This window comes from Cnephaeus nilssonii (assembly GCF_951640355.1).
Source record: "Cnephaeus nilssonii genome assembly, chromosome: 13".
Classification (NCBI taxonomy): Eukaryota; Metazoa; Chordata; class Mammalia; order Chiroptera; family Vespertilionidae; genus Cnephaeus; species Cnephaeus nilssonii.
The window spans coordinates 71,863,588-71,891,290 of record NC_137084.1 but is presented as its reverse complement, the minus strand read 5'-3'; the positions used below and the strand labels follow the sequence as shown (position 1 = coordinate 71,891,290).

At 38.7% G+C, this 27,703-nt stretch overlaps 1 protein-coding gene across 1 annotated transcript in view; it reads right to left on the bottom strand.

Moving 5' to 3' along the window:
* GUCY1A2 (guanylate cyclase 1 soluble subunit alpha 2) overlaps positions 1 to 27,703 on the bottom strand; it is a 311,442-nt gene that overhangs the window by 112,283 nt on the left and 171,456 nt on the right. The window contains exon 5 of the mRNA XM_079787360.1: positions 1,650 to 2,135. Within this exon, the coding sequence (XP_079643486.1) occupies positions 1,650 to 2,135 (486 nt within the window). The remainder of the gene's footprint in view (positions 1 to 1,649; positions 2,136 to 27,703) is intronic.

Genomic DNA, 27,703 nt, shown 5'->3' with positions numbered 1-27,703 from the left:
CTGGGAATGACATGACATACTCATCGCAGTCTCTGGTGTCGAATCAGACATTTGGCTACCGCTACCATAAACTGTATACCAATAAATTACAAGAAAGTTTAAAATAACTTATAAGTACTCTTATTCTGTATAACAAAACAAATCCCTCATATACACTTCACAGGAATATTTACCCCTCAAAAGAGACTCACTGAAAGAGTTAGCATTGGCTATATATTATACACTAGAGGCCCGGTGCATGAATTTGTGCACAGATGGGGTCCGGCCTGCCTGTCCTGATTGGGGCCAATGGGGTCGGGCTGGCCTGGGGGAGGATCCCTGGGTGGTTGGTGGGCTACCCCCACCCCCTGGTTGAACTCTGGTCGAACTTCCAGTCAAGGGGGACAATTTGCATATTACCCTTTTATTATATAGGATAATGGCTAGAGAACACCTTTCTCTCAAGGAGATATGCTTTAATGAAAGCAATGCAAACAGACAGTTTTTTTTTCCAAATATGCTTATTTGCAGAACTTACTATAAAAAGAAATAGCTATCTAGATGGATTAGTAAAGAGGAAAATATAGTTCACTGCTCTTTGTTTATACTAAACGTACTTTCTGTCTCACATAATAAAGCCATGCTTTGTTTTATCCTATGCCAAAATAATATTAGGTAGATCCGGGGCTGAATCACACAAATTATTGCTATGATTGTAATAATTATAAGGAGTTAATCAAAGCAGATGCCCCAATGGTGATTAGTACTCATTTTCAAAGCTCTTCCACTATTTTTCTTCTCTTCCACTAAAAGCCATTGGTCATTTGGGCAATAGCTAAAATATTTACATGTGCTTTTCAGAATTAGAGGGATCTCACATAATTGACAATGCAATGCAACATATTGATTAACCATGATTTAACTGATAATGCAATGTATATTTTAGCATAGCTTATTGCTTCATTTTAACTGTCAACATAAAGTTCTTACTTTACATTGGATTCCCATTCCCCAAGAAAAACATTGTGTGGTTAAAAGTTGTCTAGTATTCAGCAAGTTTAATATTTTTAAATAGTGAATGTAAAGGATTAGCTATACAGAATTTTTCCTTACTGAGCAATACCGTGATTCAGTTATCTGTAGTATATCAATACTGCAAATTGACTCATAATAGAAGTTTACTAATAGAGCAGAAATACCTGTATCCTGTACACAGATGTCTAAATCAGAGATATCAATCATTTATTATCAAGTTTAAGTACAAAAAGAAAAGTACACTGAGTGGCCAGATTATTATGATCTCTGAACACATAATAATCTGGCCACTCAGTGTGTGTGTCTGTGCGTGTGTGTGTGTGTGTGTGTGTGTGTGTGTGTGTGTGTGTATTAGAGGCCCAGTGCATGAATTCGTGCATGGGTGGGGTCCAGTCAGCCTGGCCAGGGGGAGGGGACATGGGCGGTTGGCCGGCCTGCCTGCTGGTCGAACTCCTGGTCGAGGGGATAATTTGCATATTAGCCTCTTATTATATAGGATATACACTGAGTGGCCAGATTATTATGCGTTCAGAGATCACAATAATCTGACCACTCAGTGTATATCCTTACAATTGAATTAAGATCACAATTTCTTATTAAAAGGTATTTATATATAAATAATTAAACCCCTTTACCTTATAAATATCCAAAAATCCACACTGGTGATCGAATCTGGTGTAGAGCTCATTCAGCATGCTGATCACTTGCATGGGGGTGCACTGAGCGCAGATGGCCGTGAAGCCAACGATGTCCGAAAAGAGCATGGTGACGTCATCAAACTTTCTGGCCTGCACTTGCTGCCCTTGCCACAGTTGCTGGGCTACATCACCGGGGAAAATAGAGTATAGAAGATCCACTGTTTTCTTTTTCTCTTCTTCCAGGGCCTGGTGAGTTCTTTCTAAAGTTGCCTTTAATTTATCCATCCTCTTCTTCAAGCCATCTTGGGCCTTAGCCTGCTCACCAACCAAAATGACATCTCGGGTGGCATCATGGATGGGGATGTCTGAGAGATGCAGTCCCCGGCCCATGAGTTCATCCAACTTGTCCACACATGGAGAGCCCAAAAATAAAATGGAATTTGATTCTGGGACGTGGATCATTTGTCCTTTGACTTCCATCACCTGCAAAATTAACATGGAATATTAATCAGTGTTTTTCACATAGCAGATTCACAAAAATGCAATTATTATCTGAAGAGCAAAAGCAAGAAATGCTTTATTAGCCATACTGACTTTCTGCATTCATTCAAGCAAATTTATATAATATTTACAGCCAGTGTAAAATTTATGGTTCTGAATCGAAACATTTGTTATTGTCTTCTACTTGGCCATCCACATTCTAAAGACAATGATAAAATGAAATCTGAGGTCAAGGAGAAATGAAATAGGAAAACAGTGTCATTCAAAATGAAATTAAACCCAGGTACATAATGAAACTGGTTCATGAGCCAGTTCAAAACCTTTCAATCTTCTTAATGATAACAGAATAACTACATTTAATTGTTATTAAAAGAACACTCAGAGAATAAGTCCAGGAGATTAAAATAAATCAAAATAATTGTTTGGCCTTATGTAAGTCATGTTTCCACCAGCTATAGTCCTTTGAATATATAGTAGTCTTTGCATTGACTATATTAATGGACAATTCATTTAGTCTTAAAAATAAAAATTTAAACTAGATGTAACTAAGCTAACATTATTAGAAAGTAACTGTCAGATATTAATTCAACCAGCATGTTCAATATAAGCTAAAAATAAACCTCCTAAACCAAGACAGAACTAAAGAAATTCATTTAATATAAAGCATCTGAAGGTCTAGTAATTTAAATCTATCCCTTCTTCCTGTGCTTTTTGATGAATTTGGGGAGTTGATGCTTAATGGAAAACTTAATGAACATAGGCTTATGCCATCTTAGCTTGGTGCCCACTCAGAGACAATAAGCACCATAGGAAAGGAATATGGACTTACAATCTGGCTATCTACATATAGCTGCTTGGGTTAAAATAAGGTATCTCAGAACACCTGGACAGGAAGGTGGTTGCAGTTACCTGGGAAGAACAGCCTGAGTTGACCAACCAAGAGTGTATTATCAGTTACACCCACATCATTTTCCACTACCATGAATATACTCAATAAATTTATTTTTCTTTATTATTCATAGCATAAAGAACTTAGGCTAGTTGCTGAAACAAGAGGCAAAGAAGCCATATGGGGTAAAACTATAGAGATCTGGATTTCAAAGTCTGCAAAAATGGTTTACTTTGTTCCCCCTGTACCAATCACCAAGACCTAATCTATATAAGGAAATAAAATTGAATTCTTGCTTGATGTTATAATTTCTATGGGATTAAATGTTCACTTTGTCTTATGCAGTTTCTTCTAGTGTTTGGTGTTTCATTGTTTTATACATAATACTCTTGTTTATTCATTGAAATATTTATTGTTCTCTATTTACTAGTACAGCTCTGGATGATAACCATAAAAAGATTAAATAAAGTTCTGTTTTCAAAGATAGCAGAATATGGGGGTAGGGAGGGAGCCAAATCTATACAGCACAGAGAATAGTATAAACAGGACACTTTCAATTCAAGGCGAATTTTTGAAAAGACTGCACACTATGGTTTGAATACAAAAAAAAGAATTGTTCTGAAAAGTATTTCCAGATTGTTTTATATATGCCTGATTTGCTTTTGGAGGGAGGAGGTGCTATTAATTATATATAATTTTCCATTGTTGGAATACTAAAGACATAATAAAAAAGATATACAAATATACAACTTTATAGTAAAATATTTATATATTAATATTTTATTAAGAATTAAGGTAAAAGCAAACCTCTGATGTTCAAAGATTTAGACTTCTATTGGGGTCTGTTGCCCCTTCCTTCCTCATATTTTCTTCTAATCACTTCCTTCTCCATCTTGCTTTCTCCTTCCTTCTCCCCTTTGTTCTTTGGACTTACACTTTTTTTCAGAATCCTCGCTTCATTTAGTCTCTCTCATCACTGGTTTTCCTCTTTAGTTCCCCCTTTTTCTTTTCCTTCACTTTTCTTCCTGTGTATCAACCTGCATATTTCCCATCACAAATGGTCCTTTCTGCTTTTTTGTTATTTAGTATGGAATTAGTATATGATATATGCATAAGTAATATTAGATGGCATTTGCTATATGTAATAAATAAGTGTTATCTCAGGGAGCTTGATCTGCCCCCTGAAGCAGCATTAACAAGGACCAGTGGGAGCCCCAGAACATGAAATAAACCACGCAGATGAAAATAGCACCATATACGCTCTGAAAATTACACTGTCATTGCAACTACAGCCTACAAAAGTAGGACAGGACCTGTGTGCCAAACCTAAACAGTGTGGTTGTCTGTAAAAATAAAAAATTTAAATAGGATCTAGTGTCTTATAACATAATAGCCAAACTGTCCAGGATATAATAGAAAACCAAACACCATAAAAAAGACTCAGGAAAATCATATCTTCAATAAGAGAAGGCAATCAATTGATGACAATACTGAAATGAATCTAATATTAAAATTATGTGTCAAGAATTTTAAAGAAGCCATCATAAAATGTTTTGACAAGCAATTACAAATTCTTTTGAAAATAATGAAAAGTGAGAAAATCAGAAAGTAAGAAGATATTAAAGTAACCAAATTGAACTTATAAAACTGAAAAATACAACTACAATAGAAAACCTACTGGGTAGTCTCAAAAATAGAGATGACACTGAATTTGAGGATAGTTCAATACAATTTACTCAATCTCAATGGACAGACAATAAACTGCAGGGCAATAACAAAAAGAACTACCATTTATAGCATAGGAGTCTCAGAAGGAGAGAAGAAAGAGTAGGGTTGAAAAAGCATTTGAAGAAATAATGGCTGCAAATGGCAGACATTTGATGAAAGATATAAACACATAGACTCAATAAGCTATATGAACCTCAAATAGGGTAAACTCAAAGAAATTCACTTCAAGCCACAAAATAATTAAACTTCCAAAATCTAAATTCAAAGAAAATATTTTCAAGGCAGCCAGAGAAATGGCATATTACTTACTAGAGGCCTGGTGCATGACATTCGTGCACTGGGGTGGGAGGGTTCCTCAGCCCGGCCTGCACCCTCTCGCAATCCGGGACCCCTCGGGGGATGTCTGTCTGCTGGCTTAGACGAGAGCGGGCCTAAGCTGACAGGCACACACCCCCCGAGAGGTCCTCAGCACTGCTGCGGAGGTGAAAGAGACTTCCGCCACTGCTGCTGCGCTCGCCAGCTGTGAGCCCAGCTTCTGGCTGAGCGGCGCTCCCCCTGTGGGAGTGCACTGACCACCAGGGGGCAGCTCTTGCGTTGAGCATCTGCCTCCTGATGGTCAGTGAGCATCATAGTGACCAGTCCTTCCACCATTTGGTCAATTTGCATATTAGCCCTTTATTATATAGGATAGGGAGCACTAATTTGAATGACAGTAGATTTCTCATCTGAAACTATGGATGACAGAAGAATGCTGAAGAAAGATCTTTAAACGGAAAGAAAACGAGGAAAAGAAATTTAGAACATCAGGAAGGAAAAAAGAACAGAAATACTAGAAATACAGGTAAATGTAATAGATTGTCCTTCTCCTCATGAGGTGTCTAAATCATATGTGGTGATTGAAACAAAAATTATAACACCATCTGATCTTCACCATAAATATACTTATAAAAAAGAAGCAGAGAGAAATCACACACACACACACACACACACACACACACGAGTAGAGGATGTGAAGACAGAGACATTGATTGGTTGGATTGATGTAACAATGGCATGCCAGTAGTCACCAGAAGCTAGAAAGTCAAGGAACAGATTCTTCTCCAAATTCTCCAGAGAGACCAGGGCTCTATCCACACTTTGATTTCAGATTCTAACCTACAGAACTGTGAAACAATGCATTACTTCTTATTTTACACTACAAACTTTGTGTTAATTTTTAACAGCAGCCACAGGAAACTAATACAGATTGGAACAATAAAATAAACAAATAGGATCTAATTGACATATATAAGATGATCCACCCCAAAGTAGCAGAATATAACATTTTTTCAAGAGACTGAAAAAATTGGCTCTTTTATCTTAGTATACCATATCCTGGGCCACATTAAAAAACAAACATCACAACAAATTTAAAAAAACTATACAGAATATGTTCTCTGACTACATGGAATAAAACTAGAAATCAATAACCACAGGACATATTCATAATAGTAAAAATTAGAAACAAGATGTGGTTTAAAGGGTGAATAGTTAAGCCAAATGTAGAGAACTAGTTAGCAATAGGAAGAAATATTATATTGACATAGGCACAATTTTACCTGTACTTTTAGGGAATTATGCAGAGTGAAAAAATTGCTTTAGAAGGGTTTCTTTTTCTTGCTTGCTTATTTATTTTTATCATTCAATTGTTTGTTTTGATGCTTAGAATTATCCAAAAAATAAATAAATAAATAAGGTATTTTAAAACAAAATCAATATTCTCCAAAAGGTCTATTAGTATTTTAACATTTCAACCTAATATCTACATTTATAATAGCCACAGGTTTTTTTAATCTGCAAAAATATTTTTACTCTAGAAAAAATCTTTCATTAGATACTCTTATTTAAAGAGCAATGCAAAAATGCTTCAAAAGAAAATTAAAGCATTCACTCATTTATTCATCTGTTTTATAAACATTTACTTAATATATACAACCTGCCAGTACTATGCTAAGCACTGTATATGTACAGGAACTTACAGACCTGCTACTTTTTTACTGAATTGAAAAGTAAATTCAATAGTCAAGTGCATATGTAGCTGGAGGGATATTAACATCTGAGGCTAACTGTATCACCTTTTATTCTATAGGTTGCAACATGCCTTTGTCGAGATAAGATACATTAAAATTCACATTGTTTATTGCTAACATCAGCAAAAAACTCAAAAACATAACACTTCAGAGTTTTATCTTTCCGTGCCTGCTTTATTTGCCCTTGTGTTTGTACTTAGTTTTGTTATAGGTGGAAGTGGAGTTCTTGGGGTGCCGCAAGGAAATGAATTTCCTGAGGCCCCCATGGGAAGATGGGATTTCATGGAAAGCTTTATTGATGGTGTCAATTAAGGGGGTTTCTCTCCAAGGTCCTATTTCTGTCCGTCCCACCATGAAAGACATCCAGTCTTCAACAAGACCAGAATTAAGGCCCCTGACCATAGCTTCTGCTTCACATTCAAGTCCAGTCCAGCCCAACATCCTGCCACGGGCCATGCTGTTAGGGCCATGTGGCTATGGAGAGAGAATGCAGGACACAGGCGCAAGTGCCGGTTACTAAGCAAGAGAGAGCAACAGACAACAAGAGAGAGGAACTCTTTCTGCGGATTTTAACCAGGAGCTTCTGCAAACTAACCAATTAACTTTTCAAGATTCTGCATGTCTCTGATGGGGTCCAGCCCAAGCCAATCCATTGTTTCCCAGGCTAGACTGACAGGAAGCACACTCCCCTGCACCACATTGACTTCTACTGGGCATGTGCCTACCTCCCCCTTCACCCCCAACAACCCAGTACGGGGTGGGGAAGCAGAGGGGTGTTAACCCCTTTGGGGAGGAATGCCCTGTGAAGCTGTAGCTTTCTGGTGAAGTTTCCCAGGTGACCATGCTTACAGTGTCCGACTTCCTTTTGCTTTCTTTCCTTTATAATGTTAATAACTAGCTAGCTACAATAAGAACCGTTTCCTTGCTATTCTTTAAATCTCAGAAATTAATCCTGAAATACATTTGAATTCTGTTTTGACAGATAAGCCAGTAAACTACATAACCAAGTCAATTTTATGTTGCATGATTAGATAGATGCCACTTTTCTTTCTAAATCACAGCAGGATTCAGGTAATATTTTAAAGGAAATAGGTTTATGCTTTAGAGTTAAAAGAAGTGTATCGGCAAATGTTTTGGCATTCTATTGTGCAAAGGGGACCAAATGAAATGCTTATGTTTCGCTTTTAGATTCCTTATTCATTTTTTTAATCAAGCATTAAACTTCACACTACACAAGAAATATTAAATGGATATGCAATTTTTAACACTTTGCATACACAGACTGCCTTTGCCCAAAGGGTGAACATGACTTTGTTGTTCATCACATTCACACCGTCAAAACGTCACACCCATTCAAGCATAGCATTGAAAGCCATCCTTCTTTAACACAGCAATTGGCCTTTGCCACCACACTGTCGCTCACACATCCCACGGGAAAGTGTGGTTGTATTCCTATATATCCATTTTATAAAACTTCACTTCCAAAGGTATAATAAATTCCTGGAACTACCACTAAAACATTCTGCAAAGACAGAACACTGTACCTTCTCTTCAAGGGAATATTACAAAATTAATTCTAGACAAAGCACTAACACATGGTTCTATCAGGCTGAATGAAGCCCCTCATAGTAACAGAGAGTTACCAGTATTTGGATGAGTGAAAAGCATTGGGCGCTCTGAACCAGCCAGTTGAACATGATAATGTTGTGATACGGCCTTAAAGACAAAAACCACCTTCAATTATCTAATGATGTACTATTTATACATGTGTGTGCTGTGTATATGTGCAATTATGTTGAAATATTTGTTCTCCCATACCTCATTTTATTCTTGTGAATCAGGGATAGGGCAGAAGATTTGGGGTGGCTATTTAATATATTGCTTAATTATAAAACTAGTGTGTGTTTTTTTCATTTTGACTGAATTGCATTAAATATTTAAAAGAAATAACGAGAGTTTATGCTTAAACCCCAGTTGGCAAAGCCTGTTGCTATAGAGAGGGGATGCAGGCTGTTGGATAAATAGAGTTAAGGATATTGGAGTGCAGAAGAAATGAAAATTTTCTAATGAAATAATAAAGTAGTTGCTTAGTCCAGGGCACATACCACAACTAAAGCAATTCAGAGAGCTGAAAAACCTGGTTTTTAGGTAGACGACTGAATTCTCATACATAGGATTGTCACTCAATAAACTTTTTTTCTGTGGTGATGAAGGTATCATTAGTGTGACTGAAGGACTAAATTTTATTTTATTTTCATTAATTTAAATTAAAATGAATATAGCCACATATAGCTTCTGGCTAATGTATTGGACAGCACCGCTCTCCAAGTAAAATTTTGGCTCCAATATACAATCCATCATTTAGTCTAGGTATTCTTTTTCATTTGATTATGGGTAAGAAATGGAGGAGTATTTGAGTCGCACAGATATGTTTTTGTTTTTAACAATGTCACATAGAAGGTTTGAGAAAATATTATGTGTAGGAACTTTACTCAGTACAAAAGATAGAGTTTAGGACTGTCATGGTCTCTTCCCTCATGAATATTATATTCTAACAGAAGATTAGATTCTAATATTTACATATTATTTTTAAATGGATAGGTTATGAAGAGCTGACGGACCCTGCTGCTGCATAACAAATAGATTCTGATTTAAAAAAAAAAAAAAAAAACTTTTGAGGCACTGGTTATCCCTTAAAGAGGTAGGAAAGGTTTCCAAGGATACCTCCACATGCACACCCCAGAAAAAGGAATGACCAAATCAGAGCAAACAAAAACACCAAAAGCCACCCTTCGTCTGGAGCCCTGGCAGGGCAGAGGGAAGTCAGGCCGCCTTGAGGGCCATGTGGACAGAACACTGCTGTCGGGATTCTGAGACACGGGACGTGTGTAAGAGTAAGGAGTCTCATCAGAGAGTCTTGAGCTGACACGCCCCCCTCAAATAAGGCTGGAGTGGGCCTTGGTCACTGGCATCTAAAACTTTCCCAACTTCAGCCTGGCCAGCATGGCTCAGTTGTTGAGCATCAACCTATGAACCAGGAGGTTATGGTTCAATTCCCAGTCAGGGCACATGCCCAGGTTTCGGGCTCAATCCCCCGTGTGGGGCGTGCAGGAGGCAGCTGATCGATGATTCTCTCTCATTACTGATGTTTCTATCTCTCATGTCCTCTCCCTTCCTCTCTGCAATCAAAACAACAAAAAAATATTTTAAAGAATAAACAAAATAAAACTTTTCCATCTTCAGCTCTCAAGACTCTCAATATGATTAAGATCAAGCAATGGATACAAACAAAGAAACAATAAACACAAGGTTTAGATTTTCCAAAAACTGTAGACATGGGGATTATCAGGTTTAGAATCTAGAGTAGCTACATACTGGGCAATGGTAGGTTTAGACTTGTGAGCACGCAAAAGAGAATTCATTCTTGTACTATTATTTATTAATCATTGGATTATTTTCCATATGAACAACTGTAAACATACTTTTCCCCGCCCCTGTACTTACCAGTCATAAAGACAAACAAGCAACAAGAGACTATAAGGAATGAGCAGGTGTTAAAAACTTGGAATATATTGTAATGGAAATGGTAATAGTATTCATCTCAAACAGTTGTAATGATCCTATATAATAAAACAGTAATATGCAAATTGACCGTACCTTCGCTATGCCCACAGCCAATCAGAGCGAACAAGATGGCGGTTAATTTGCATATGCTGAGGGAGGGAGGAGTGAAGAAAGCAGAAAGCATAGCGGCGCAGCTGTGGAGCACGCGGCCATGGTTGCCTCTGAGATGGTGGCGGGCAGTGTGAGCAGTGGCGACGCGGCCACAGTGGTGGTGGCGGCTGCGGTGGGCAGGGCACGCAGTGGAGGCGGCAGGCAGGGCATGGCGGGCGGTGTGTGAGGCCGTGGTGGCCTTGGAGGCGGTGGTGGCTGCGGGCAGGGCGTGGCGAGGTGGGTGGCGTGTGGTGGGGCGGGTGGGCGGGTGGGGCACGCAGCAGCAGCGCGAGGGGCCGAGGAGGCAGCGGCAGCGTGCGTGGCAAGTCGGGGAGTGCGGGGTGAGGTGGGCTGGGTTGGGTGGGCGGGACGGTCGGGAGGTGCCCCGCCCGTTCGGCCGCCCCGCCCTGCCCCGCCCCGCCCCGCCCCGCCCGCCGCAACGGGAGAGGTGGGGGGGCAGAAGGGAAGCCGGCCAGAAGTCTTGCAGGAAATATTCCTGCAACGGGTCCCTAGTTTAAATATAAACAGGCCTGTATACCATGTTGAGCACACTGTTAAAAATTAGCTTTCAATAACTGTTAGATAACCTCACTGAGGATTCTGAACCTACCTCAAATCTCTGGAATCAGAACCTCCTGTTGCTGAGCTCATAAACAGACTTTTTACTAAGACCTACATGTGATTCTGAGAATTGGCTGGACTTGGGAACTACTGTCTCCAACATAATTTTGTCCAATCCACCCATCTCATAAATGTAAATGAAGAAAATGAGGCATTGGGAAAACAACTTGTCATAAGGGAAATTGGTAAAAGGGCAAGGACCTGAGCCAGATCTCTCGACCTACACAGCCCCACTGTAGATGGTTCATTGTCAGAAAATGAGGTTTGAATAGAATAAAGAGTAGAATGTGAAGTTCAGTGATGGCTTGGAGCTAGGACATGAACAAGTTGATCAAATAGCCTATAAATATATTAATTAAAGGTGAACCATTGGCACACTGCTGCATTTTATTGGGAGGAATTGTGTTTACTTTGTTATCCAATTCAGAGCTTTGAGTTTCTGTGAGTATCCTTAATGTTTGCCAAAGGTCTGTTTGACAAATAAAACCTACGTGAGATCCAATATCTCTTAATTACCCCTTGGATTTGCTCAGCAAGTAGAATTTTCAGAGCCTTGCCAGTGTTGCAATATTGCGTTTTGTCTTCCTGATGTCATAAGGAGCATACAATCAAGGTCACTGTAATTGGGGAAGCTAAGACCAGTTGCCAGAGATCACACAGTTCAGAGGCCTGATCCAGTGTTCTCTCCATACTTGGTGTGGGGCGTTAAATTAGTGAGAGCTTAGGAACGAAAAATGACCTCAGTTTAAAGTCTAGTTCCACCCCTTGGCTGGCAGAGTAACCAGAGGCAGATCACATGGCCTCTCAGGGTCTTAGCAGCCTCATCTGTAAGGTTAGGACACTGATAGATCTAATGGAATAGCACTAGGATAATGTTTAAACGAGATAAGACATACAAAAAGTCTAGGCTAGTATCCACATATGAATACTCTCAATAATCAGTTATTGCTGTTATTAAACACTAGTGGCCTGGCGCATGAATTCATGCACATTGAAAGAAAATCAATTAGAAGAAATATTTTAATATTGCTAGTCACCCTTTCTCTATAATAGAAGTGTCAACCAAAATCACGATCGACAATGACAGATTGAACCATATGCATGTGATTGGCGCCAGAGAGAGCTTTATATGTATTGCACATGCGCAAGTCAACTTAGCCTTTTATATATATAGAATAAGCTTTCTTAATTAGACATGCTTTCTGATTTAGCTAAACTTTTTGCGGCCCAGTGAAGCACCCCAACTTCTCTTTCAGGTAATTGTCAGCAACACAGCAGTAAATATCAACATGAAGCAGATTATTATTGTAGATCATTCAGGGAGAACAAAGGGTAAAATATTTGACTGCTGCAGTGTTTGACTATATTCTGTGCAGTGAGAAAACCTGAAGTCATTTTCAAGGTCCACCATTTCTTACTTTTTTTAATTTGGGTCAAGTTTTTAAGCTTTCTAAATCTCCATTTCCTGGCTAACAAAAAGAAAACGGGATTCCACTGAGTCTCCTATCTACCTACTCCAGGACTTCTGTGAGGATCAAATGAGATGAGGCATGGGAAAACGCTTCACAGACATTTGGTTAAAGTGTAAATGTTTGCACCTGGCTATAAAGTAAGTTGTGTTCCTGGGTTGAAGAAACTCCAAGGAGGCTAGTCACTAGGGAGAAGAAGTCGGGTGTTGCTACGTGACATCAATACCTGGTGCCCACAGTGACCATTTCCGGGCTGGGCTGTGCTGTGGGTCACATTTTGCACCATGGGGTCTTGGCAGCATTGGCTGCAATTAGATGGGCTGTCACTGTGGGGTGGTGGCAGGGCCTGTGTCTCACTTGGGGGAAGCTGAGTATTACTTTGTGGGCACCAGGTCCGCGGTGCCGTTTCTCTGTAAATGGCCAGTGTGCATCATGGTGGTCAGTGCACATCATAGCGACCAGTTGGATGGGCAGAGGGACACTTAGCATATTAGCCTTTTATATATATAGATTATGACAATGATAACAATGATTTAGCTGGTGCTAGGTACCACAAATAGGAAGTGATAATAATGTAATTATGTTGAAGAAATTATGATTATAATACATTTCATTAAACTATATTGAATAGGCATGAAATACAGGTTAAAATACATTCCTTAATTCACTATAGCATTTTCAGAAACAGTGAAAAACTGGAAAGAACTTATAAACTTTTACTTAAATGAGTTATGCTCCATCAATTTTTTAAGTTTCATAAACCATACAAAATGCTACAATAATTAAAATATCACGACGAAAGTTGATTTTGCTTTGGCACACACCATCAAAATTTGTCTTTGTAAACATTCCCATCAACATGAACAATGTGTAAGAATTCATTGCCGAGGTAAAGGTAATATCATTCAACTGAAAGAGTATGCCTTGGAGGTAAAGGTAATATCATTCAACTGAAAGAGTATGTCCAGGAGAGTGAAAAGAACAGGAGTTATTGGGATATGGCAAGGGAAGTGTTCCAAGATAAGTGAAGGAAAACTCAAAGGCCCAGAGAGAAAAGAGAGCATAGCACATTTAGGGCACTGAAGGAGGTCCAGTCTGATTACTGCAGAGAGCAAAAGGGGATTAACCAGGGTCAAGTCAGGTCAAGGACATGTGACTGAGTTCTGAACATTGAAATGTGAGCTTAGGCCATGTAATTCTCCAGTCCTTTCTCTCTATGCTCTGCAACCATGGAGGTCATATGTCAAATAAGGGGACATCAGAAATAGTCTACTGTCTGAAGTCTCTTTTGCACCAGGGGTGCTCAGAAAAGACATCTAACCTCCCTCAAACCTGTGATGTAAACAAGGAACAAATCTTTACTGTGTTAAGGAAATGAGATTTAAAGATTGTTTGTTACAGCAACTAGCATTACTTACCTTCACTAAACACATCAGGTCTTGGTAAAAGATCATTATCCCCCATCTCCATCACACACTTGAAAAATGGTCTAGACCAACACCTCCTCTATGCTAGGATCCCATTGAAAAGAATTCATAACAATTCTTTCCCATCCAATCTGACTGCATTCACTGTCATTCTAATTATTATCATTCCCATTTTAAAATTCTATGTCATCGGTGAATGAAAGGAAGAGACCTGAGATTGATACATAGCTCAATCTATAAGCCTGAATCCAAAGTTTCCCTTGATTTACTGATATATGGTTAGTTTTATGCTTATCCAACACAAATCATCATGAATTATAACTTAATATCAATTTTTTTTAATCTCCTTGAAACTAGATTACATGTGAATTTTTCATTCCAGTAAGATGATGCCAAAGCCTTTCAAGTATAGTGCAACAAATCATTTAAATGCCTTTTTAGATCTAAATGTTCACAAACTGTGTATAAATTAATACATTATTTGGGGGATATTGAAGAAATATTCCCTCTAAAAATGAAAATCCTCAGGGCAAACTATGGATTAAAAACTTTACTCCTTTTTATGTTTATGTTTATATCTATTCTCTGGTTTAATTTTACAATAACCCAGTTAGTATGAGCAAGTTTAAGAATGGAAACTGAAAAAAGTTAATTTTTCAGTTAAAAGGTATATGGCTGAGGAAACATGGAGGTGGGACTGGAACATGGGCATGTCCTTTTTTCACTATCACCAACAAAGGGGCTTTTAAAAATTGTGTATGTACACACATGTTATGGGAAATCTCCTATATGAAACCCAAGAATCTCAGCACTGTCATTTAATGTTTGACTGTTTTCCTTCTCTTGGGAAGTAGAAGTAGATGGTAAGACCAAACATGGACTCCACATTTTTAAATGAGATAACAAATGAACCTACCTGGTGGGATTGCTATCTCGATACATATTTGTTAATATTTACAGTGTACTTACTGGTATACAGTAAATATATATTTATTAACTAAAAACTGTCTGGCTTACAGGGGGTTGTAAGTAGTTTCAGAGCCCTTTAGCTCATCAGAGCCCTTTAGCTCATCATCTACTATTGTTCTGAATATTTTTAAGATTTAATTACAATAAATTATGGCTGTATTAGTTTGCTAGGGCTACCATAACAAAGTACCACAAACTGAGGGACTTGAACAACAGAAATTTACTGTGTCATAGTTCTGGAAGGCAGAAGTCCGAGATAAAAGTGTTGGTGCGACCATGCTCCCTCTCAATGCCTCTGCAAGCTTCTGGTTGCTCCTTGGCTTCTGAAGCACAAGCCAATCTTCATATGGGGTTCTCCCTGAGTGCAAGTTTGTTTCTGTGTCAAATTTTTCCTTTTTTTTAAAATAAGGACACTAGTGATGTTGGATTAAAAGGACCCTAATGGCCTCAGTTTACCTTAATTACTTCTGTAAAGACACTATTTCCAAATAAGGTCACATTCTAAAATACTGGGACTCCAACAATACCACCTTTTTGGATGACACAATTCAACCCATAATACGAACTTTCCTAAACAGTATGTTCCCCTGATTATGGCAGTGTTTTACCTGTGACATGTCAGTTCTGATTCCAAGGTTCATTAATAAAGTGCTCAGAAGCAGTAAATCTATCTACCCATCTAATATTGTAGCCCCATCATACTTTATTCCTCTTCTAAGGTTTATTTTTGTCCCTAGCATTACCATACAATTTTACTACTTTTCCTTGTTTATGTCTATCTTGATATTAGGACACAAGATCAATAAGTGTAGAGATTTCTATTTGTTCCTTGCTGTGTTTTCTACCATGTGAAATAGTACTTTCCATATAGCAGACACTCTATAAATATTAATTGGATGATTAAGTAAATATATATAAAGGTATTCATGCATAAGTATATAAATATTATTAACTAAAGAAAGAATTGACAAATGACATCTTTCATCTTACTTTAGTTCTCTGATTTCTTTATTATTATTATTATTATTATTATTATTATATTTTATTGATTTTTTACAGAGAGGAAGAGAGAGGGATAGAGAGTTAGAAACATCGATGAGAGAGAAACATCGATCAGCTGCCTCTTGCACACCCCCTACTGGGGATGTGCCCGCAACCAAGGTACATGCCCTTGACCAGAATCAAACCCGGGACCCTTGAGTCCGCAGGCCGATGCTCTATCCACTGAGCCAAACCGGTTTTGGCAGTTCTCTGATTTCTTAATGAACCAACTCTCCCTTTTCCTTTGAACATACTAAAACATCTATCTATATAAAAGCCTAAGCGACCATCGCAACCAAACGGACGACCAAACAGGCTGCGTGGGGCGACAAGGCCAGCAGGGGGGTTAGTGAGGGATGACCAAACGACTGAGCAGCAGGCTGTGTGGGGCAACCAGGCCGGCAGGGGGAGCAGTGAGGGGCGACCAAACAACTGAACAGCAGGCTGCATGGGGCGACCTGGCTGGCAGGGGGGTTAGTGAGGGGCGACCAAACAACTGAACAGCAGGCTGCGTGGGGCAACCAGGCTGGCAGGGGGGGCCAGTTGGGAGCAACCAGGCCAGTGGGGGGGGGGGGCAGTTGGGGGCAATCAGGCCGGCAGGCAGAGGCAGTTAGGGGTGATCAGGCCAGCAGGGGGAAAGTTAGGGGCAACCAGGGCAGCAGGGGGGGAGTGAGGGGTGATCAGGCAGGCAGGCAGGTGAGCGGTTAGGAGCCAGTGGTGCAAGATTGTGAGAGGGATGTCTGACTGCCGGTGTAGGCCCGATCCCTGAGGTCAGGCCTATACCGGCAGTCGGACATCCCCTGAGGGGTCCTGGATTGGAGAGGGTGCAGGTTGGCTAAGGGGACCCTCCCCCCCGCCCCATGCACAAATTTTATGCACCGGGCCTCTAGTATTAGAATAAGAAAATAGAAATTTTAAGAAAAGCTAAAAGGTAGTAATCTTGTAGTGGCCCAGTTACTTCTTTTATAAAACGGGAATATTTTATATAGTTTATTAATACAATAGTTTAGGTTGTATCCAAACAGCACAAAGTAGATCATTGATGTTTCTATCTCTCACTCACTTTCCTTTCCTCTCTGAAATCAATAAGAATATATTAAATAAATAATTAAAAGCTGGTAAAAAAAAAAAAAAAGCACGAAGTAGCAAGTTATCAGTACAGATAACTAATATGGACAAATCAAATACCAATTCATTTTTGTTTTTCTAAAATATTCTGATTTGTCTTATCTATAGTGACTTATACTGATGAAATTATTTTCATAATTCCCAGATTGCTATTGTGCTATAAACAATGATCTATATTCAGCTTCTAATAGTAGGTCAATTTAGAGACTCTAAAAGAATCTCTTCAAAATAAAATAAAAATGTATATCCTACATAAAACATAATTATATAGCACTGCTGGGTTGGAAACAGGTGAGAAAAATATTCAAGGGGTCTAAGCAAAAATAAAAGCAAATATATTGAGCTACAATGTTTGATGTGAGCTGTATGTGCAAACTTAAGATGGTGTCACTTGAGGGTAAATGCCAATATCAGCACTGAGGACTGGAGACTTAACCTTACATTAGCAGTAAGGAGAGGGAGCTGAACCTCGGATGCTTGCATTATACCTAAGAATCTGGAAAGGGTAAAGTGGTCCCAGGTCTGCAATACTGCCAGGATCCCCATGGAAACACATGATCATTCTCTCCTATGGAATATATATTTAATTTAGGCTCCAAGATTTCCTCAAAATAAAATAATGTTGAATATATATAACAATCACAAAATTTACAGAAAAACTAGCCACCAGGAATGAGAATCAGAAGAAATTTTAAAAAAATAGATTTAGACCACCAAGGACATCAGATATTGGAGTTTCAGATTTGATATACAAAATACGGATGGGATATTTACAGAAATAAACGGTGGCACCACAACCATGTATATAATAGGTACAATCAAAACTGACTCAGGAAGTTTAAAAAAGAGGAAAAATAGAAGTTTTTTAAGTTAAAAATGTAATAGTTAAAATTTAAACAAAATGAAAGATGAGATGGGTTGAACAGAATATTAGATGTCACCAAAGAAAAATAGTGAACTAGAACTAGAAACTAGACCTGAAAACACTGTAAAATGTCACACAGAGAGATAAAGAAGTGAAAAATATGTTAGAGAGGTCAAGTAATATATAAGGAAGAATGTGAAAATCTAACCTAAGTCTAAACAGAGGATCTGAAGGAGAGAATGTAAAAAAAGTGGAGGAAAAGTAATATCTATTGGGGTGGTGAACACATAATATAGTGTACAGATGAGGTATTGTTTGAGTGGACACCTGAAACCTGTATACTTTTGTTAACCAGTGTCACCCAAGTAAATTCAATAAAAATGAAAAATAAGTAATATTTCAAGCGCTAATGATTATGAATCTTCCTGAAATAACAGAAAATATGAATTTCCACTATCAAACACAATTTTCACCAAGAAATAAAAGGAAATCCAGACCTAGATATTTGTAGTGAATCTGCAGAATACCCAGCTTTGACAAAGATCATAAGAGTAGACAGAGAGAAAGATCACGTACAAAGATACATTGATAGCAGAGAGCCATAATGGAAGCCAGAGACAATAAAATGGTGTTTTCAATAGGCTGAGAGGTAATAACTGTCATTCTAGAATGGTGCTCTCAGACAAGCTATATTTTGAAAAAATTATGAGATAAACACAAACCAAGAGAGTTTACTAACACAAACTAACACAAAAACAACTTTAAAAATGTATTATTGAAGAAAGAAGGAAAATGAACCCAAAAGGATAGTCTAGAATGAAAAAAAAAAATGATGACCAGAGAAAAATATAGATAAATATGAACAAATATTATCTATTTAATACTACATGAAAGAGTAATAACAATTGTAATATGCTATTTTTTGATAAGCATTCCAGATGATTTTTTAACTGGATGAGATTAAGAAACAATGCTGTTATTAAAAAAGGCTTATAAACCTTATAGAGGTTAAAAAAGGGTAAATTATTATGAATGAAAATAGTATAGGGAAAAGTTAGGACACGTACATTTCCAGTAACTGCTAGATTTCAATTCTTCACTTATAAAATAAATAGTAAATAAAGCAATAACCCCCAGAGCGTCACTGGTTTCTTCCTGAGAAGAGTGTCGTGATTATTTCTGGTGAATAACAGTTTCCGTCATTTTTCTTTGGTAGAACATGCAGTCAATTCTCCATTCCAAGCCTCCTCAAGATCCAGCCTTATTCCACACGTTTATGTCCCTGCCAAAACCGCACCACTCTACTCTGAGCACATATTCTATGCTAATATAAACAAACAAGCAGAACAGAAAGATTCATAGATACAGAGAACATTTTTATAGTCGCCAGAGGGGAGGGAACTGAGGGATGGGTGAAAAGGGTGAACAGATTAAGAAGTACAAATTGGTAGTTACAGGATAGTCACGGTGATGTAAAATGGGAATATAGGGACTATAGTCAGTAATAATGTAATAATTATGTATGGTGTCAGATGGGTACTAAATTTATCAGGGTGATCACTTTGCAAGTTATAAAAATGTCTAATCACGATATTGTACACCTGAAACTAATATAATGTTGTACATCAACTGTAACTTAAAATTTTTTAAAATACTATTTAAACTAAAAGAGAAAAATAGAGCCTTAGAATAGGACCTTACATACAGTAGGAGCTCAATAAATATTTGTGGAATTAATAAATGCATGAATGAACAGATGAAATGGAAAACACTTCTGAAACAAGGAAAATTTCAGGAAAAATGTGAGAGACATCAATCACTTGCAATCTATATAAATTATGTATATACATTCATAATTATATATTTACTAGAGGCCCAGTGCATGATTGAATCATGCACGTGTAGGGTCCCCTACACGCTTTCACTTTCGATCGCGGGGGAGCTGGGTGCCTGTCCGCTGGTGCACCAGGCCTTGCAGAAGCCTCCGGCTCGGTGGAGGCTTCTGAAAGGCCTGGTGCCAGAGCAGACAGGCACCCAGCTCCCCCGCTTTTGATGGTCCGCGGCGGGACGTGAGCTTGCTGCCCCAGAGGCCCCTTCTGTTCCACAGCACAGCCATGGCGCAGACGCTGGCCCAATCGGCTACCCCGGCCACCCCAAGTCCCGCCCCCTGCGCCTCCCGCTGGCCCAATTGTGGGCGTAGTGGAGTGATGATAATTTACATATTACCATTTTATTAGGTAGGATATCTATATTTAATTAATAACTAATGGACATCAAGATTCCATCTTTTTAAACAACTAGAGACTATTTAGGACCTAATCTATTAAAGACTGTGCATCAGGGAAATTCCACATCTGGTAAGATCAGAGCCTATTATATACAAATTTTCCTGTCCTTTTCATGATTTGAAGAACTTTAGAGTCATTTAAAATGAGCCACAGAATCCATACTGCCTGAAATGGGACTTCATAAGATGGTTAGGAAATCATTTCTTCAATCATGTCCATCTGTGAATAAATTCACATCTGAGAAATAATGTATAACCTCTCATCTACACCAATAATATCAATACTGGTACAGGAAGAAATAAAGTGTTGTTGATGGTAGTATTCATTTTTCTGTGTCAATATCCTTCAAGAATATTGTAGTGGTAAAAGAATACATATGGACAAATAGTGCTGTAGAGAAACGTGATTGGCAGGCTCCCAAACACTTCTGAGTGTGTTCTTACTATAAATTTCTACAATAACTAGATCTTATGAAATAACTAGAGGCCCAGTGCATGAAAATTCATGCACTGAAAGCAGGGTGTCCCTCAGCCCAGCCTGTCCCTTCTCAAAGTCCGGGAGCCCTCAGGGGCAGGAGGAGACCCGGTGATCAGGGGAAGGCGACGCCCTCATCACACCTCTGCTGCTGCCACTGCTGGCAGCGCAAGCTTCGGCCGACCCTGGTTACCTGAGCCTTGGATGGCCCTGGGCGGCTGGGCAGCCACCATCTGAGGCTTGCCTGCACCTCGCACCAGACCTGGGTGGCTGAGCAGCCAACAGCTGAGGCTTGCCTATGCCTTGGGCGTCGGCTGGGCAGCTGCCATTCAAGGCTTACCTGCACCTCAGGCCAGCCCTGGGCAGCTGGGGGCTGAGGGGATTGGGGGACTCTGGATGCAGGCATGTGGCAAGGCCGGGCCCAGCCTTGCCGCATGCCTGCTGCCCCCGCGGGGCTGAGGAGACTGGTTGCCGCCATCTTGTGGCTGTGGGCTGCCATCTTTGAGGGAGGGGCATTCAGTTAGCATATTCCCTCCTTATTGGCTGTGGGCACCACCATCTTTGAGGGCAGGGCAGTCAATTAGTATATTTCCTCCTTATTGGCTCTGGGTGTCGCCATCTTTGAGGGCGGGGCAGTCAATGTAGCTTATTCCCACCTTATTGGCTGTGGGCATCACCCTCTTTGCGATGGCATGAGGGTCAATTAGCATATTCCATCTTTATTAGATAGGATAGTGTCTTCATAGATGGTTCTAGCTCAAGAGAGACTCTATATATCTTTTTCACTTGGCTAGCATTCAGAGAAATACATATTGTTCATGAGTTACCCGTTCCAGTAGGCAAGATGACTGCATTGTTATAGAGGTATAAGTAGGCAGAGATAGTACATGAAGGAACCTGAAGGTAAATGCTATTACACATAAAGAGATTGAAGAATTTTCAGCCATAAACATAATACACACACACACACACACACACACACACACACACACACACACACAGGTAGGTATGAAATTTACTTCCTAGCTGTCAACATTATTCTGACACATTTTTCGTCCTACCTTTGGCAGCTATCAATTAAACATGGTTTATCTTTGTAATATTACTAATAAAGATATAGATTTTCTTTAAAAAAGATGTCATTATGTTGATGTACAGCAAAACATGACAGAAAATTCAGATCAATTGAGCTCTTTTATTATATTAGAGGAAAAACTTAAAACTGGGAAAAGTCTCATAAAAATGCCTTCCTGTGATTATTTCTCAGAAAAACTTCAGAAGTAGACAATACATTAAAGCTTTAAAGTGATAATAATAAGAAGTCCAATATTTTATACTCATAATTTTCCATTTAATCAAGTAATTCATTAATTTTTAAAAATATGTCATTATTCACACGGCTTTAAAGATAAAGACAAAACACCATGCTTCCTTTGCTTTCCGCTTTGGCTATAACAATCTTTTCAGTTTGTTACATATGGCATGATCTCTTCTCTCCCTGGGACTTCCTGCTGCAGTACTCCACACCACTTCCTCTCCAGTGTAGGTGCTCACACTGCTCCCCAGTGCCCTTCACCACCACTCCCCTCCCTCCATTACCTGGTCCACTTCCCATTTATATTTCAGATCTCAAATGCCTCAAGGAGGCTTCTTTTGATTCCGAATTCCAACTAAGCTAAGGAATAGATTTGATTCCCAAATCTACCCTAATAAAAGAGAAAGCTGCAAATGGACCGTACCTTCACGACACCCACCAGCCAATCAGGAGTGAGTATGCAAATTAACCCAACAAAGATATCGGGTTAATTCACATACACAGGAGCCAAGCAGATGGGGGCGGGACGCTTGTGTTGTCGCCATGGTGACGACACAGGCACTCAGCACCGTCCCAGTGGCTCCAGGCCTCTGGGCAGCGTGGGAAGGTGGAAAGGCAGTTCCGGGCTGGAACGAAGGCGGTGCCAGCAGCCTGGGGAAGGAAGGCCCATTCTTGCACGAATCTTCATGCATTGGGCCTCTAGTCTATTATAAATTCCCAAATAACCTATTTTTTTTCACTAGCCTTGAACTGTTACTAAAATCTATCTTCCCAACAAAATGATAAATTCTATCTTGACAGGGACCATATCATTTTGATATGGGACCATCACTTTTATGAATTCTAGTCTCAAAGATATTTACTTATATACAGCAGGTACTTAATATTTGCCAAATGAATACCCCTAAACACATCTTTTCATTCCATATGTATAGTTTAAATGTGTTTTATATTTTTACTTTTAATCTATACCATAGCTACCTGAAGATGAGGAGCATGCTGTATACCTGAGTGTTCTTAATAGTGTCTACCAAATAGTATGTATGTTAAATAAAGGCAAATTACCATCATTTTCTTGTCTAAAACTTTTCACAGCAGAAGTATAAAAATATCTCTCCAAAGTACCCATTCTACTACATCTCACTGTTTTTTAGAAAATTCTTATTGATAGTTAACATACATATATATATATATGATATATAAACATATATACAAACAAACAAAACAAACAAACATTTCCATTAAAATTTTACTTTATTACCTATTATCCTATTTGCAAACCCAACCATTTTATTTACTGTAAGATAGTCTAAATTTGCTCCCCAGAATCGCTTTCTAAGCCTCTGTACCATGCTCTGTGCCTCAGGAGGATGTATGGGCTACATTAACTGGCTCCCTTGCATTCTGGTTTCCTGTTGGGTTTGGCCACTGGTAGACACTGGCAGGTGATCAAAGTGTAAAGAAGAGAAAGTGTGGCTTATTTATTCTTCTGGTTTGCATCGTACTGATCTGTGGTTTGCTGTGGTTGTATCCTTCCAACCAAGGCCAGAGCTCCCGAAGTGGGCCCTCACAGTTAAACTCTCCCAAGCTACCAGTCCTTCCCTGGCTCCATAAAGTTTAGGAGTGTTCATGGTCTCCACCATTGCTGGTCCCCCAGGGCTTCACCATCCCTTGTTGTTTCCCTTAACCCTACCCAGAACTCTGTAAATACCCCTTCTATCAAAAAGTCCCTTCAATTAGTTCTGTTGAGTATGCTGTCAAGTTCCTGCCAAGCCCTTGACTGATACACTAATGTACATAAATATCATCATGTAGTCCCCTCTTGGAGTAATGTGGAAGACAGAGCACAGCACTGTCTGAAATAAAATAAAATAAATAAATAAAACCTTGCATTCTTAAATATATGTGCCCTGACCAGGAATTGAACTGTGACCTCCTGGTTCATAGGTTGATGCTCAACCACTGAGCCATGCCGGCCGGGCAACCCTTGTGTTGATTCCAAGACTCTAAAAAATGGAATTGCTGTCACGACCTCTTGTTCTTCAGCTTAGAATTGGTCACTGGGATGTGTCCAGGAGTGAGTTTTCAAGTGGAGTTTCATGAATCTCTAGAGTAAGGCTTCTCAAACTTTTCTGGGAAACACATCAGTGGGGGATTTACAAGAATGCAGATTTTGACTCAGTAGGTCCTGCTGAAGCTTGTAATTCTCCATTTCTAACTAGCTTCTGAGATTCTGCACCTCTAACCAGCTGATGCTTCTGGTACTAAACCACACTTTTAGTATTAAATCCTTGGGGTGACAATGGCAATGCCTCTCAGTTGGTCTCAGAAGTATGGGGAAGGCTGAGAGAAAGGACTTCTCCCCTGAATCATTATATTCATGTTTGACATATTATGGTTCCAAGTAAGATTTAATTCCAGGGGGAGAATAGTTCTATTTCCTTAAAGATTTATAAACTACTAAAATACTAGCCTAATTCTTACTTCTCAGGTGAGTCAGTAGATAAGATGATTTATCCAAAGTCATAGCCAGTTGGTGACAGAGACGCAACTAAACTCTGGTCTCCTGACACCATTACCCGTTTTCTTATATCTTTATTGCCTCTGATTTTTTCCCCCTTCTCTTCTTCCTAGCTCCATTTTGAACATTACTTTGAAATTTATGAAAAAAATATATTTAATATATGTATTTTTATTGATTTCAGAGAGGAAAGGAGAGGGAGAGAGAGAGAGAAACATCAATGATGACAGAGAATCATTGATTGGATGCCTCCTGCATGCCCCACACTGGGGATGGAGCCCACAACCTGGGCATATGCTCTGACCGGGAATAGAGCCGAAACCTCCTGGTTCATAGGTTGACACTCAACCACTGAGCACACTGGCCGGGCTATTAATTTTTATATAGGTTCTTGAAAGCCAGCACTTTAGGACCCAGATCTTAGGATATCTAGAACTTTTTCAGGGCATGGGGTGTAACATGGGATCACCTTCTATAATCTTGTTGGAGGGCACTCTTAAAGTAACCATCATCTTATAAAGACAGATGATGTTCTGGGTAATGTTTTCAAATGCAAAGGAAAAAACAGTATTATTTTTAAAATTTGACTGACAACTTTTTTTCTATATTCTGGAATTTGTGGCCATAAGTATTTTAGCCTCAGGACTCCATTTTGTCTGTCATTCTGCTTATCTGATTCTCTAAAACTTATGCTTTTCTGAAAATGTAATACAGGAACAAAAAACATGTGGAAAGGGTTTCTTCCCATCTTTTCACATAGTATATGTATTTTTACATTAGGAGAATGTACAAAACCCAAGAAACATTTATTACCAGACAAAATGCAATAGTTTGGATTGTCAGTATTTACTCATATTCATCTTCAGTTTAGTTATGCTCAGTGGATATCAAAATTGAAACCTCATTCTGATCCAAAGCCCTGACGCAGTTGGTTTTATGCTTTTCATCTGGTAGCTATCTGTGAGTCACAGCTCTTAATTGCTATTCCTTCAAAATATTTACGTTATGTTTCTTGTGTCTCATAAGCAGTGTTTATAAATTTGAAATTCACTTTTTAACCTGTGGTTAAAACAGAACATGAAAACAAGTTTGAATGTTTTTGCTCTTTTCCAATATCACTGTTATATCAAAACTTATTTTCAATAAATCATGTTTTGTTTAATATCTTGCCACCCAGCAAAAGGTGTAATTTCCTTATACAAATGGGCCTAACAGGCCTGGAGTGAAAGGGCTTGTTGTGCTGCAAATGATAAGCTGTAGGGCATTATCAAGTATAGCCTTTTAGCCCTGGCTGTTTTTGTTTTTTGGGTTGTTGTTTTTTCCGTTTTTCTCAGTGGTTAGAGCGTCTGCCCGAGGACTGAAGAATCTTCAGTTCGTTCCCCCGTCAAGGGCATATACCTCAGTTGCAGGTTCCATCCCCCACTCCTGGTAGTGGAAGGCAACCAATCAATGTGTCTCTCTCACAGTGATGTTTCTCTCCCTGTGTCTCTTCCCCTCCCTTCCACTCTTTCTAAAAATCAATGGGAAAATATCCCCAGGTGAGTATATATATATGAAACTTCCTGTGAAATAAGGAGAGAATTCAATCTTCAGATAGAAATGGCACACAATATATCAAGGGAAACGGTTAATAAACTTCAAGATTAAAGGAAAAAACTCAGCAGGTACTCAAGTAGTAATACAGTAATGAAGCAAGTCCCTTCAAGGGATCAAAACTAGGCTAGTTTCAAACATCCATATAAGAGCATTAGATGCCAGGGGGGAAAAAGTTCTTAGGGGGAAAAATACGATCCAAGGTTATTTTGCCCAGAGTAATTTACTTGACTTTTCATTATGGTATAAATAATTAAATATATAATATATATATATATATATATATATATATATATATATATATATATATATTCATATACATATACAGATTGAGATAAAATGAAGATGATCATAGCACCCTGACCACAACTTAGTTGTAAGAAATAAATAAGATCTTATATAAAGTGCCTAGCCCAAAGAAAATGCTTAATCAACAGTAGTCAGTGTGTATGTTTTTATTATTTAGGACAACTAAGACCTGAACACACTTAACTACAATACAAGGCAAAATAAACAAAGCTAAGAGAGCTCTGAGGACCCAAAGGAAAGAGAGCTCACTGAGGATGTCCCATCAGTGGAGGCTTTATGAGGAGCCGATGTTTCATCCCAGATGCCCTTAGTAAATTTCAGTGGTACAAAGAAAGATGACCTGTTAATTAAAATTTGTAAAGGAAGAGCCCTAAAATTTTTTGAAAATCCACTGTATTTTTTTCTATTTCAAGCAAATGTTTCTATTTTTCATGAAATAAGAGGCTAAAGGAAGAATGGAATAAACAATAAATAACAAGTTTTGAAAAACACTATAAGAAATAAACATTTATTGAAAACGAGACATGCCACAGATTTATTAAATGGGGTAAGCAAGAATATGATAAGTGACTCGACAAAGTTACAGACTTCCAGCAGTATCTTTAACTCAGCTTGTATGAAGGTCGGCTCTAATCTAATTGCCAGAACAACAGCCACTGCCAATAGAGTACAGGAACTGTGGCAAAATCTGTAGGTTCAATGATGTTTATTAAGCAGGCATTTAGAAATGGGCTGAAGACATCACAGAGCTATACAAGTCATAACAGGAAAGGCTGGTGAGGAATCTGGAACAAGTTTTCTTTTAGTTATTGATTAGATTTTATTTTCATGATTACGCAGAGGTATGTAAATGGATAGAATGTATGCCAATATAAGTAGGTCAAAGGCCATTTCATAAGCAGAGAAAAATGAGTTTAAACAGCAAGTAGAGAATCAGTATATTTATATGAATATGAAATAGTTGATTTTTGAGAAACATACAGATACTGTTAAATGAGTATTGTTCTCTTCAAAGTAGTACAAAGCAACACAAACATGATATCCTTTCATTCATTCACTCACTCATTTAAGCAACATTTAATTGAATGCTCACCATGTACCTGGCAGTGAACCAAGATACACATTTGTTT